The sequence below is a fragment of the Lepidothrix coronata genome, unplaced genomic scaffold (genome assembly GCF_001604755.1).
Source record: "Lepidothrix coronata isolate B3197 unplaced genomic scaffold, Lepidothrix_coronata-1.0 Scaffold70, whole genome shotgun sequence".
Taxonomy (NCBI): Eukaryota; Metazoa; Chordata; class Aves; order Passeriformes; family Pipridae; genus Lepidothrix; species Lepidothrix coronata.
Window position 1 is genome coordinate 2,479,320 of NW_016690250.1, and position 14,973 is coordinate 2,494,292.

Below are 14,973 nucleotides of genomic sequence, written 5' to 3' on the forward strand. Positions count from 1 at the left end.
TATTCCAACATTCTCCATTTGAGTAATAACAAGACATGCGCAAAATCCTTAAATATCCTGAGCAATATGTGTTGATAACAGCACTATTGATGCTGGGAACCTCTTTTCGGTCTGAGAGGATCTAATTCTCCATAAACCGTTGTTGGCTGAGGAAAGCATTGAGGATTTCTGTCTGGACAGAAATGTAACCCAGGCAACAAGGGAAAAGACTCTACACCAATGTAGTTGAGTTGAAGTGACTACATGAGGATATTATACAATCTATCTGCAATGTTAGAACTGTATCACATCCCTTTTCTTTCCCTCCATTCCCTTCTCTCATCTTAGAGAGACACTTTTGAGTCACATATTTTTGTGTTTGCCCTGTTTACTGTTTGTTCTCTGGTCAGGAAACTCTGGATAGTAAGTAACAGTGCAAATGCAGTCAGTGATTAAAAAAAGAGGGACGAAATCAGCGAGTCACTGCTTGCACAAACGTTTACTCATCCGCCTTGATACGCTTGCCACCCTTTGCCTACTCTCGCAGCATTAACCTGCCTCGCCTTGCCGGAGATCGTGGAGATGACTCGGTTGCTCCTGTGGAGATCCCCGGCACTCCCTTCCCTCCTGCAGGATCCCACAGAGCTCAGCTTTCTACGGCGTTGTTCTGCTCAGTTTTCCCACAAGCGACCCGCGTACTTCTGGAGTGGCACTTTCTCCCGAGGTCCCTTCACCTCCCAGGGTGTCACTGCTTTAGCAGTGCGTTTGTTTTTTTGTGAGAGTTGTCTCCAATACCGTTTCAGGCAAATAAACTGACTAATGAATTTTCTGTCGGCCATGAAAGTGTGCTGCAAGTAATTAAGGGCTGTGCTGTGGGACCGATTAAGCTGCAAGTCACAGCGGCCGGAGCCCAATCACTGCGATTCCGCCGCGATCTGTGCCGCCTGCGCCCGGCTCCACAATGGGATCATTGACTATTTATTTACTTCGCACAACAACTCTGCTGTTTATTTAATTATAGGGACTTTTCAGTCACCAACCCCCACTCGCCCCAGCTCCATCTCTTCGACGGTTTTTGAGTACATTCCTCCCACCTCTGATAACCAGGGCTCCCTAGTTGGTCGCTTGGGTAGATGAAGTGGGGCAAGGTCTGATCATCCTTTGCGGGGTGCGGGCTGCGCTCCCCCGGGGATCCGGGAACAGGAATTTTCCATGAGGGAAAGGCAAGCGGACGGGGATTTTCTTGTAAAATTGCACATCACGTCTGCCCGGAGATCAGACCTCTAGAAGGCTGTGAGGTGGTGGGGACGCGCAGGGGAAATCCTGCAGGGATTCAAGGCATGTCCGAGTCACGAAACAAAATCGGGAGAAGTGCAGAGACGCCTGTGGCGCTATGGGGACGAGCGCGGCTGGGCGAGGAAGAAAATCACTGGCAGCCGGGCAAGACGGACAGAACGACACATTTCCCAATCCAGCTCGTGAGGGAGGCCTTGGTCCTATTACCAGAGCCCCCTTACCTTGGCCACTTAGGAGTGAGTCGGGAGGGGAGTGGGGCAGAGGCAGTCGCCCACTCCCTTGATCCCCTTCCAGCCTGGAAGGGCTAGAGTGGCGAAAAAAATGCCCGAACTTAGTACCCGCTAGTTCAAGGAAGGAGTGGGGCCAGGCAGGTTCCACCATGAGAAAGGAGTCGAGAAGCAGCCGAAGGCATCCAGACTTTTTTTAGCACCCCCGCAGGTTGCGGTTGGAGCACTCCGCTCACCTCCGCACCCACGGGGCAAAATGGGGACGGGCAGGGGCTGCTAAGCGCCGGTTTACAGGCGGCAGTGTCCAACCCCGACTCCCTCCGCGTTCACAAAACGGGCTCAGGGACCCCGATTAGGACCTCGGACTTTTAACGCCTTGAAAACTCGCCGCCCGGGGAGGTCGGGACCCTCGGGCGGAGGCGCGGAAGCAGAGGCGAGAGCGCTCCTGTTTCGTCGGCCGCCCGCGAAGTCCTGCGGCCGCCGGTGGTTCGGGCAGCGCCGGGGGCAGCGGCGACACTTGGCGTTGTGGGGAGCTGACGGCGGCGGCCGCAGAGAAAGCGAGTTTCTGCTCCTTTAAAGGGCGCTGTGCAGCGCTCCCGAAGGGAGGCGGGTCTCCCTCCTTCCTCCCTTCCCTCCATCCCTCCCTTCTTCCCTCCTTCTCTCTCTCCCTCCTCCTCTCTCTCCCTCCTCCCTCCCTCGCTCGGGCGCCTCTTGCCGTCGCCGTCAGTGGTGCCCGGACACCGGCTGCACAGCAGCCCGGGCTGTCCTCGGTGTCCTGCCACCGCCCTTCCTCCCCTGCCTCCGCCTTCCTCTCCCTCCCCGATTCCCCTCCCGCAGCTCAAGGTAGGAGGATGTCCCGGGGTCTCCGGCTGTCCGCCACGGCCGGAGGGGTTGCATGCAAGTGAGGGGCTGCGGGAGGGGGAGGGGGGCGGAGGGGATGCACCGTGGCCGCGTCGTGCCGAGAGCTGCACGATGGCTCTTGGCCAGGTATCTCAGGGCAAAGGCTGGCGCTGAGCTGGAATACCCAAGCGCTGCTGCCGACTGGCTCTGTCCCTCACTGTGGGGAAGGCAAACCTGTCGTCTTCCTCTCTTCCTCCCACCGCTGTTCCACACCGTCAGAGCCACCGATGTTCCCATGCTGGAAGTGGAGGTGTGGGAAGGGGGGCGAGAGGCCAGGGCAGCGCAGCCCCGCGATGCACACCGCCTAGTGCCCGCGGCAGCCCGGAATTCCCTCCCACAGCCGGAGCGCTGCTCCCGAGACGGGCTCAGGGAGGCCGAGCCGGTAGCACTGAGGATGTGCCACCTGCTCTCCTCGGGGAGAGGAGGTGAGAAACGGGCTCTAACTTCGCTAGAGTTGTGAGTGGACAATAGTCTCTGCTTCCGTGAGGTCTCCTCCTGCCCCCACCGTACGACACAGCCAGTCCCTCTTCCAGCTTGTTGGCAACCCTGTCATTTATTTCTGAACAAAATCAGCATTCTTTGGGTGAGCATCCATCGCTAACCTAGCCAGGGCGCTGACACTCTGTGGAAAGCAAGACATTCTTGCCTACGGAGTGGAGGCATGATTACAAGAGCCGTGTGCGCACCGAGAGAAGGAATGACTACATTGTAATGAAAACCTCTCTTCACGTTTTCCTTGGAAACTTTTGGGGGAGTAGAGAAAGAAAAACATTAAACATCATAATTTTACTCCCAAAATCTTGTACAGCTTCCCCAACCCCAAAACAAACCGAAGGGACCAAATGCTAATATGTAGATAATGTCATAAATATTTGTTCTTGCTCCTTAAAACTTGCAAGAAAGTGCATTTCTGTGATAATCAAAAGTGCCTGAACAAGTAAGTCTATTACATACTCAGTTCATTAATTAGAAGACATGTCTTTCCACTAGCTAAAAATTAATTACTATCTTAAAATGTCACTAATCACTGGTGCAGCAGAAACTTGTTGTAAATTTGGACTGAAATAATAACAAACAGAGAAAGACCTATGGTTTTGTTACAGCTAGTGGGAGTGAAATGCCAGTGGGCCACAATGTGTTTTTAAAAGATAATATCAACATTAATTTGAATACTTTAGCAAACATTTAAAAAGGGAGGACTGTGTTACTGCTTTGTCAGCAAAGCTGCAATTCTTGTTTTTAGAGATCTGGAGATGCTGGTTAGGTGTTGCGGGAAGCTGTGGCTCTCCTCACACCAGATTGCAGGAGGACTGTGGTGGCATATGAACCTGAAGCGTTTGCAAGGACTTGCCAAAAAATGTCCAAGAAACGTTAAGGGGACCGTATGTTATACATATACTAAATTTATATCGGTTGTTGTTGGGAGGGGTCAAAATAGTAGATTAAGTGACATAAAAACCTCATTATCGGTTCTTAGAGACACAACTATGGCCTGAAAATAAAAGCCCATTCCTTTTCAAAGTAATATGATAAAACTATACATCCCAGTAGGTGGCAGCTAGCTGAAACTGGTTAACTTTTATGGTGATAACAGCACATAAAAATAAGATCTGATGAGAAAAGCGCCTGATATAATAAGGCAATCAGAATCACATATCTCCCCTTTCCAAATGAAACATTATGTACATAATATACACCATTTATACTTGACACACACCTAAAAGTGTAGCAGATTTTTATTAACCAGAAAAGATGTAAAGGCCTCAGATTGTCTATTCTTCTTTCCCTGCCTATAGCTGGATTACCGTTTTTCATATCAGCTGCACTTGAACATTGTCTTTGTATATTAAAGATGTCCTTGTGTATTAGAGATGTGTTACCAGCATGTATAAGATAGATGACCAAACAAATCAAAACATATATCCAAGGAATTGTAGATTTCCCTGTTGCTGATCACTGAAGTGTGGAGGGCAGTTTCATATAGACTTTAATATGAAAAGAGCTGTGTAACAGTGGTGACAAGCTCTCAAAACACAAGACCAGCTTATCCATGACATTTTATTAGGGATTTGCAGCCTTTGAACTGTACATATCACTGGGGAAGAAATATGAAAGGCACTAAGAACCTTTACCTGTTTTAATATTGAAATCATTCTGGAGGGTGCACAAAGGTATCTTTTTAAAGGGTTCCCTTCCTTTTCCCTTTCCCGAAGAAGAAGTGAAGTTAAACTCCAATTAACAGAAACGGAGTTTAGGGTGGTGAAGATTGAGGCTTGAGTTAATTAGATAGTCTATAAGTGATCTTCAGTCACCAAATATAGTGAGTTCTAAACATCTGATGTCTCCTAAGATTTACTTTTTGTATATAAGGAACTGATATTCTTGAGGAAATATTTCTGGGTTAATTAAGACTTTTCCTCAAGGTGGTAGTTAGGGTTTGAAAGAAAGGGGAAAGGATGTTCACGCAGAGCATTAGGTGATGTGTGATAGCAGATAAGGAGAGCGGTACTCCTTCTGAAGCCATAAAATGCCACAAAATAGCTGGCTAGCTAACATAATCGAGGATATAATATATGTCTTTAAAGAAACCGATAACAGATTTTAATTTTCTTTCCATACCATGAAATGACTGGAAAGGATGACAGAAAAGGCGTTTTGACACCTAGAGCAGGGGCGGCGGCGGCCGGGAGTGCTCTCCGCGGTGCTGAAGGGGCCATCGGGGCCGCGCCGGGCGCTGTCCGCGGTGCTGAGGCCGCAGCCGGCGGCGGGGGATGCTGGCGCGGGGGGAAGGAAACCCGGTGTGAGCCTCAGGCGTGAGACCAGGGGCTGCAGCGTGGGCTGCTGAGTGTTTAGTAGTAACAGGAATTAATCACAAGCTGTTTTATGATTCAAATTCTAAACACCTCAGTGAGTTAGGAGCTCTGTTGTGCTGAGATTACAGGTAGCTGTATTTTTTTTTTTTGAGACCTTAGAAAATCAGACTGATAACAGCAGTCACTTTTCCCAAAGTTTATCTCTTGTTTAATGGACTGAAGTTGACCATGAATATTATATTTTCAAAACTGCTTACCAAAACTAAATGAAATAAATAAATAAAAATTCGGTTAGGTAGCAAGCTGCATCTGAGCATTCACAATTAAAAATATATCTAAGGATGTCTAATGTCCTTTATTTCAGGGACACCAGGGAGGGAGGTAAAGAACTTTCATAGTATTCACGTGGGTCGGTTTTATTTTTCCTTCGACTAAGATAAAATATAAACGAGTAGAAGAGAATAAATGAAATAGAAAACAGAAGAAAAAGCATCTCTCTGCATTTTAACTGGGAGATATTCTAAGTGTGAACTGAAGGAGTCGCTAGATATCCTTGCTTTTAACACCAGGTGTTCTTTTAAAAGTGCTCCAGTAGTCAAATCGTGTGATTGAATTCCCTGCTAGACTGCAGAACTAGCCATTCATGATAGTTATTTTTGACACTGCAGTTATGCCTCCATCTTAAGAAAAAAAAAAATCAATGATGTTTAATAATCCCCTCGCAGAACATACATTTCTTTTCATCAGCGTTTTACAGTGTTTCAACTAAAAGTGTGCAGAGGAAATCAGTAATACAAGATAATAAAAAGTTACTGTGAATTGCTAACACTTTTAAGGGTGCAGAGGACCAACACTACAGGTTATAATCCAAATGCTACTGTTACTTATTTACATGTCTACAACACATGGATGTTATTTAAGAACAAACTGTAACTCACCTCTGCCATGCTCTGCTTCTGATAGATTCCTCAGAGTGCTCTCATTAGCTTGGTATCATCGGTATTTATTTCTGTAAAGTTAGGTTTATTCTGTGTTCATCTGTATGTACCTGTGGGGGAAGTCTCGCAGTGATATTTTCTTTAGTAATAAAAAGCAGGGAGGGAGATAAAGGAGACAAAAGACTTCTGTAGGCAGAATGTAGAATAAAATGCATTCATTTTCCTGGTGGGAAATATAGAAATTATCTTTTAGTGTTTGTAATAAAGCTTAAGTAGGTTCAGCAAGAGCTTCACTTAGATTGCAAAACCTGACAGTCCCAATTCAATGTATTTCAATGGATTCAGGCACACAACCAATTGTATTTCCAAGGAAAATCTGAAGTAGTCCACAAAATGAGTTTATCTTCTTTGGAACACCTGGCCAAAAGACAAAGTCTGTGACTGCGTTTGAAGATATAAACTCAGTATCCCATTATCAAACTGGAAAGTGTTATTGTTCTCACTGAGGACTGCAAATGACAAACTGCATAGATCTCAGTACAGGGAGGAACAACAACATTTCCATAATAGTAGAGTGAAAGGAAAGCAGAGTGCAAATAAGAGAGTGGCAGAATAAAGTGAAAATCACAAACTAGTAAATCCCCAAGTTACTGTCTGTTAAGCAACATTGCAATTCCACTAAGTTTAGCGAAACAGGTCTTTGCATTCAACAAGGTTGTTCTAGTACTGCCGATTTCTGTTTACCTTGCAAAATCAGGCTGGTGCTCTGTAATCATTGTGTCTGGAGCAAGTTCCTAAGGACGATCAGTATACAAGCCATTGCATTTATCCTAGTTCATACATTAACATGAGTAACAGTTAGTGAATGTAAATATCATGATTTTTTTTTAAGCCTGAATGTTACTCTGATAACCTGTATGACTTTGTTGTCAGCCTTCTCTTTCACAACTCTAAAGATAAGTGATTTTGAGCCAGGCAGTCAGGTATTAAAATGCATGAATTGATTTTTACACAAATGATTCCCTTCTCCCCTGTAGCACACCCCCCACACCTTATAGATATTGTTCAGAACAACTGAAATACTAATAGCAATTAGAAGCATGTAAATAAAACCGAGCTGTTTTTTTTTTCCTTCAACAACGCCGGGCGATCAGATCGGTTGCATAATAGAAATTGGGAAGGCTGTCTGGCAGGCAGCCTTAAGCAGAGAAGAGCTATCTCAATTTCTCTCACTTAATCTTGGCTTCGCGTCAGAAGCTGTGCAGCAGTGCAGTAGAATGGGAGCACGGCAAAAGCTTCGCCAGTGAAACGGCTGGTGCTCGCTATGTGGCGATGCCTCAGCGATTTCTCGAGCTGGATTACCTATTGATTTTCCTCCTTTCTTGCCTCCCAGGTTTACTCGGCTGGACATTGTGTGTGTTTGGATTTCTCAAGGATTCTCCCCCGACTAACATGGATGTCCCACCATTCCTTGCAGTTGAAGGTTGCTCCTTGGCGCAGTGAATGAAGAACATGCAGGGATTGCTAATGGGTTTGGGAAGCGTAGACTCTCTCCTCTCTCTGTGACCATGCCGTGATCGTGTCTGAGGGCTATCAGTTTACGTATCCTCATTCTCACCCTACCGGGAAACCTGACGGCTTAGAAGGGGGAAGTAAGGCAGCGCGTGTGTGCATAGAAACATCATGAAGATTATTTCCCCTATTGTAACTAATTCAGTCTTCAGATGCACCGTTAGATTCCTTCTTTGCTTACTGTGGATTGGATATTCTCAAGGAACCACACATGTATTAAGATTTGGTAAGATTTCTCGACACTTTTTTCATTGCTCTTTTAAGCCTGAATGTGATTTACGTAGGATTGACTCAGAAGGGGATGCTGGGGGAGAGCTGGGACGTGCTAACGGAGTCAGGCACAGAAGTCCCTCTCTATTTTGCATCCGGAGGGATGAATTGCTGTGTGTTTTTTTTCTGTCGCTGCAGCTCATTGTAGCCCTAGTAACGGCATGATGATGATGATAATTATAATAACAATACAAAAATGACTGGCAAACGCGGTTGCCTAAGGCTCTGCGCAGCTTGCATGGCTTCCTCCTAATTGTTTCCATTGTTTTCCTTTATTGTTTCCACAGTAGGGGAAAGCGTGGCTAATGCGATGCTTGATGTACTTGATCAGTTAAAAACCTGTCAACTAGTTGTTAAGTTTCGGCCGCCCGTCTCTGATCCCCCCCCTCCCCGAGCCGATCCCGTGCGGGCGCAAGGCTGTGAATTGAAACCTTTGGGCTGATTTCCCATGAAGCGTCTGTCTACTTGCTTGACACTTGAGTGGCGTTTAGGGTTAGAGAAGAGGTGATTTATGTCTTGAGCAGTGGTCGTGAAAGAGCTTTTGCGGTACCTTTCAAAAGCACAGCATTTCTATGCGAGAAAAGTTCCATGATTTCCCCTCTCTCCCGGGGAGGGGGGGGGGGAAAGTAGATCAGAATGAAATTTCAAGGAGAGTAGAGCGGGTTTACAATTTAAAGACTATCCCAGCTGGACCGTGGCACTAACCATAAGAGGTCTGCCTGTGCATGCGCGCGTGTGTACGTGTGTATAAGCAAGCAAGCGAGGGAGAAATTCCAACCGCTGCATCCCCTACAGAAGTTTTGCAGTGAGGAAGGACAGGACGGAAAGTTACCCGCAGGTCTGAGGGGGGCTGTGCGGCCAGGGAAAGTCATCCGGCGCTAGTCCGGGGTGAGCCACGACAGGAACCTCGCATCAGCGTCCTTCTGGTCGCCCGGGTACCACAGGCGAGCCACTGCGGGGAGGGTGGCGGAGGGGACAGGCCGAAAGTTGCTTCCCTAGACAAGCGGCATCCTCTGCGACTGCCCGACAGCATGGCTGGAGGGAGGAAGTGAGGCTCTCCCTCAGTCGCGCTGTTCATGATAAACTGTTGTAGCCGCTACATTCATTTCTGTGGGACACTGAAAGCTCTTGCCTTTGCCTGCGAGTAGTGACTTGGTTTGTGTCTATTTTAGATAGATCTCATTTAAATCAGTACCCCCGCACACACTTTTATATGGAGGGGAAGGTGAGTAATGATTAAAAAGTAACTAGGCTGTTATCCATCCCGTGTGCTGAATTCCTAGCAGTACTTTTTTTTCTGCTTCCATCTGGTCTAAAGGTGGTGCTTAAGTTACGTTGCTCTTAGCAACCGTCTTCAGGAATGCTTGTTCCTTTAGACATGGCTAAACGGGTCCATATATCATTGTGGGGTCTATTTTGCAATCAGTCCGATACATAATTATGGCCGTGAATAGAGTGCTAGGACTGCCTGCAGTCTGGCACTGTCCGGCCGTCTGTCCTTCCACGAACCGGCATTCCTAACGGGCCCCGAGGGTTAGTCTTTAGGAGTCTGAGTTACATTCAGGGGTAGCTGCATAAACAGACATCTTCTCGGCCACAGCACTAGCAAACCTGTGTGTATGAACTTTCCTTCTTTAGCATGGAATTTCCTCTGAATTTCCAGTCCAGTGTACCTGTAGAGACAGCCCTGGAGAGGAGAGATTTGGCAGTGGTTAGAATAATAAATAATTTCGAGGCTGAAAGGTAATACAGTGGGACTCTGGCATCCAGTGACATCGTGGTGCGTGTACTAGGTTAACTACTCCGGTCACACAGCTGGCCAACGAGTTGTCCTCACTCCAGCGTTTGTAGCAGCGGAGTAGGAATTCCGCATCATGCTTTTTTTTGTCTTTCAAAAGAATTGTCTCCAACCCATCACTGAGCCTTAGAAGTAGAAAGGGAACAGTTGGTTAGTTTATTTTATTATGAAGAATGTTAAATGTGAGAGAGCACAAAGAAGATTTTTGCCCTGGTCATCCAGGCCTGTTGCACATCTATGTTTTAAGGAGTCTGGATTTAGCCTAGTCCAGGTGTGGAGTGACTCTGTGACCACGAGAGAACTCCCGCTCCTTCCCCAAAGGCTGACATCTCTGTCACTGTGTAGGGCATGGCGGGGAGGACGGAAGGAATAGGGAGTGAGATGTGAAAAAGCTTTCGTTATTTCTGAGGGGGAATGCCCCGCCTCCCCCTCTGGATTCCCGTGCTATCTGTCCCTTTGGGATGTCCTTGCGACCAGGAGGACGGGATGCCGTGGAGTCGTTCCCGAGAAGAAGCGAGAGCTGAGGAGATTCCCTCCAGAAGGCAGCCTGCCAGCCCCCGCTCTTCTTCCTCAGCCAGCAGCACTATGGCAACAGGGGAGAGCTTGAAGCCTGCCAGAACTGCAGCCCCCTCATTCCTTCTGTGCAAATTAGCCACCATGGATTCTCATTGTCCTTCCCACGGCTCCTCTTATGTTGGGACTAGCCGGCATGTCCTTTCTCTCCCTCTTTCTCACTCTCAAACTACCTTTTAGCAACCACACAGGGAAGTCGAAAGGCCTGGGCTATCTGTCAAATGCGGGAGGTTATTTCTGCCTGCGTCTTGAGGAGGAAACACGGGGAGAGGCTTGTACGATGGCATTGTTCCCTCCCCAGCGACACTTGCTCAGACACCTGGACACCCGCCTGCTGCTGCTGCTGGAGTTAGGCAACGTGGTATTCGGGCATCACACCTGCCGCCCTTCCTAAATGACGCTTTGCTTCACGGGGCATGGGACCAAGCTCCCTCCCTTCTGTTTCTGAACAGTTTCCCATTAGCAAGCCCAGGAAACGCTGGACGTTAGGCTTGTGCATACGGTATTAGAGAGTGTCAAATAGGAACAGTCTTAAACCATTGCTGCGGATAAAAGGACAGGTCCCATCTTGATGAGGGAGAAAACAGCATCCTAGTATTTGTCTCTCCGCGGTGCTAAGTGTGATTGAAACCTTTTCCTTATCACTTGGCACCGAACAAAAGCCAAAATACCTGACCGCTGGCAGATCAGTTACGTTATCGGGGATCATGTTTCGTAACTTTCTGATTCACTGCTCCTGTGTAAGCACAGACCCAGGGCAGCGGCTTCCAAGAAATGGTAGGGAACTCGGCGGATCCAGAGCCCAGCCGAGCCGCCCCTCTGCCCACGGCCACTGGGCAGGTCAGCCTGCCCTGGCTGGACTCAACCTCTCACCCCCCACCCCCCCTTTTTCTAGGTCACCTCGATCTACCTTTAGCTCCTGAAGGCATCCCAACGCCTTGTCCACGAAATTCTGAATTAACAAGCCATTAAGAGCTATCAGTCGTCAGTAATTGCTCACCTCTCTTTTCAGAAACCCACTCCTTGTCTTGCCCAAGGCAGTAAAATCCCGGGCTATTTAGACCCCCTCTTTTCCCACCTACTACTATGTGTCAGCTCTTTGAAGTCTGGAGTGCTCTAAAATGCCCTCATTTATTTAAACTGCCCGTTTCCGACCTTGTCTCCAGTCCTGTGATCAATTCGTCTCCTACAGCAAAGGTGTGAAGGGGGACCTATAACTGGAAGGTGAAAGCCGTTTCCCCGTTGCATTTTCTCTCGGGTAACTCATTATTCGTGAGTGTGGTGAAAGACTAAAGACCTCCATTGCAGGGGGCTCAATAGCCTGATAAGTGATAACCCACTTTGTGTGATGTTTTATTTTCTTCAACACATTCAAGAAGGGTAAAGACAAGTAGGGGCCTATACCTGTAGTTTTGACTTTTTGTTGCTTTGGAGTTGCCTGACTTCAAGCAGATGAGAAAGGGAGCTGAATGCTTTGTGTTACAATAAACCATAAAGGAAGGGTGTATGTGTACGCGTGTGCATGTGGCTTCTTGCAACTTAAAAGTAAAAGAAATTCAAGACAGAATGGAAAAAACTTTTCAAGGAACAAAGGGAGAGTTTTGAACTCTTACCAGAAACATTTCCTACTATTGATTACTTTTTTAGTTTGGTTTTTTTTTTCTAAAATAAAACCCTATGCCAAAGCCTCACAAAACCTAGCACTTTCCTGATGCCCTACATAAAACAAATAGCAAATCAAACCTTACATAATCACGTACTGTTTGGGACCTTGGAAAAAAATCCCTAATTTCTTAACTCCATTGTGGGAACCCCAAGAGGGGAATTGCTAGATGCCTGAGTCTTCCTCTGTGAAAATTTAGCACGAGTCTAATCTGACATACTTAGTTGAGCTTCTTTGTCTCAAACAGATTGAGTTTATCTCCATGTAATTGTTTTTACGAGTTCGAGTGTGGCAAAATCACAGAAGAGGCTGGCTTATTGCATCCACTGCTTGTGCAGTTGCCAGTGGGTGTCAAACCACACATTTCTGGGATTCTGGAGACCATTTTCAAAATGTAGCATTTAAAATCAGGGAAGTCACGGCACAGCAGTGGGAGCTAGTTCTGTGCAGAAGTGCATGAGACAAAAGTTCAAGTGAAAAATACCTGCTGGGTAATCGAGTAGAGCTTTCTTAAAGGACTTGCAATAACTCTCCTGGATATGTATTCTCTTTCCTTTGGATTTTGCATTGACATCCTTTTAGTGGAAGGAGGTAAGCTTTATGTCTGTATTTGAGAGAAATGAGAAAATTTACGTATCTGATTTAAGTGAGGAAGGCAGTCTGCCTTCAAATCGAGAGTGCAAAGAAAATCTGCAAGCCAAACACTTGAGGCAGCCCTCGGGGGTCCGTGTCTTGGCAAGTCCAGCATTCAGAGCCAATGAAAAATTTACTGCCAAGGACAAGAAGCTTTCGATATCTATTAACATCCTCACAGAGAGGAGTTCAAATCAGTCTTATAAACAACAACAGAAATCTTTCAAAGAAGAGTAAGGTTAAGAGCCTCGGGAAAGCAGCAAGGAGGTGAGAAGCATTGTTATTGACTGGTCTAGATTAAACAGCACAGAGGAAGATTTCAATTTGATAACGTCACAACCCTTCCTGTTTTTCTTTGCTGCTTCTGCTGACAATTTTGTAAGGTAATTAAATTGGCTGATTGAAGTCACAGTGGTCATGGGGCGATAAAGACCGTTTGGATTTAATGGAATTTAGAAACAACGGTGCGCTGCACACAACTCTTACAGAACGAGAATTTTAATGACTCATTCAGGGTGCTGACTACATAGAACGTCCTGGATGAGTTTAATTGAAAGGGCAAAGCAGATTAGCTGTATACAGTCTTTATTGCACTAGATAGGGGAATTAGAATTATCCTTTTAAAAGACTCATTATTACATTATCAAGATTTAATGTAGGTTAAGAAAGCTTTCATCCGTGTGGGCTTTCTGGAATATCCCCAGATCCTTTCACCTAGCGTTTGGAACACCAATAGCCTTATAAAATGATTTTCACACAATTGTCTGATAGCTTGGATGCTGGGAGTATAACATGCTTCTTACTGACTGCTACTTGTCTTTTGAAAAGATGCAAAGTTCAAGTAATACCTCCAATTTAAATGTGGTTGCTGAATGAAATGGTTTCTGCCACCAGAGATAAGAAACTAGAGAAAAAGAGATTTTTCTAAACTTAAATATTAGAGAGTTTTTTCATTTATTTATGTATTTATTTTATACTAGAGAAAATCCCCTAGATTTAAAAAAAAGCAAACCAAACATTTTGTAGTCATTGTAAATAAAGCAGGTCTTTGTCCCTATTTAAAATATTTACCTTGCCTGTTTCTGAGTTTTAACCTTCATCCTCTTTAATCTCTTTTAGAGGAACAATTACTAGAAGGTCTGTCAATAATGCAAAATAGAAACTAGAAGGTGCCTTATTTCCATAGTCCTCAATCTGCAAGGCAAATTAATTTTTCCCGAATAAACTTTTTATAATGTGATGCTGTAATGTATGTTGGAAGATTAGATTAAACAATATGATAACATAATGACATAATGTCATTATGCTGTCACATCTTAATTGGAATATGGAGAATCAAAGATCACTGTCATATTAATACTTTTAATTTTGTGTGTGTCCTGTGCCATCCATGTTGTGTTCTTTCCTCTCTTCCCCGCCCCCTCCTCCCCACGAAGTCTTTTGATTCCTTTGTTATATAGTAATAATTATCTTAGGCACCTTCAGTTTAAATAGCCAAAGCTTTCAGTAATGCAAAGAGTACAGAACAAACATGTGATGATTGCCATTCCAATACTGGAGTTCAGCCAGCTTTGGATAAAGTAGATGGTACAGTAATGTTGTGTAAAATACTAATCAAATTCAAAAATATATTCTAAACTTCTTTAAAAAGCAACTATTCTGAATTAAAACACACCATTTTTTTTCCTTTGGGCAAAAATCAGAAGTAAACCATGTGTGCAGTGTTCATGACTGCTCTTTTTTATATTGCCTGCAAAGATACTCTTGCATCAAGGTTTGCAAGTGACTTGGATTAACCGTGATTCAGATTTCCTTGAACGTTATTCTTGTAATCCCAAACCCTATTGAAATGCATCTAAGAACGTGTTTGGTAGGCTGCTTTGAAATGAAATACACATTGCTAGATAATATATTTTTTTGAAGTGTTTCCATTCCTAGGTGTTTCTGCCTGGGATTTAGAAAAACAGGTTCCCTGCTAGTATTGTGAGTGGAGTCTAGGGTAGGGGTAGTTAAAAGCATAGCTACACTGTAGTGCTCAGATTATAAAGTTTGTTCTTAGTTCACAATAAGCATTTTTATTATCAATGCACTGGAAGGTAAATTTGTTTGTGGGTCTTAGAGAATTTCGTCTTTAGAGAAATACACTAACCTGGAAGTCCTCATTTCTGTCTTAAAATTAAACTTCTAGTCTAAGCCATGCCTTATAGCTCCTCTGCAGTATTTACAGAGTGAAAGAGGCAGAAGGATTAGACAAATTTGACTTAGGTTGGATAATTCTTACGTGGCTAAAGTGAGACTAGATGAACCACGC

At 45.2% G+C, this 14,973-nt stretch overlaps 1 protein-coding gene across 4 annotated transcripts in view; it reads left to right on the top strand.

Annotated features, from left to right (window-relative positions):
* Window positions 1–2,205: 2,205 nt before the first annotated feature.
* The window catches only part of GRIK2 (glutamate ionotropic receptor kainate type subunit 2), a 365,941-nt gene continuing 353,173 nt past the window's right edge, over window positions 2,206–14,973 (top strand). For all 4 annotated transcript variants that reach the window (XM_017818725.1, XM_017818724.1, XM_017818727.1 and 1 more), the window contains exons 1-2: window positions 2,206–2,345; window positions 7,547–7,951. In XM_017818725.1, the coding sequence (XP_017674214.1) occupies window positions 7,837–7,951 (115 nt within the window). In that variant the 5' untranslated portion in view covers window positions 2,206–2,345; window positions 7,547–7,836. The remainder of the gene's footprint in view (window positions 2,346–7,546; window positions 7,952–14,973) is intronic.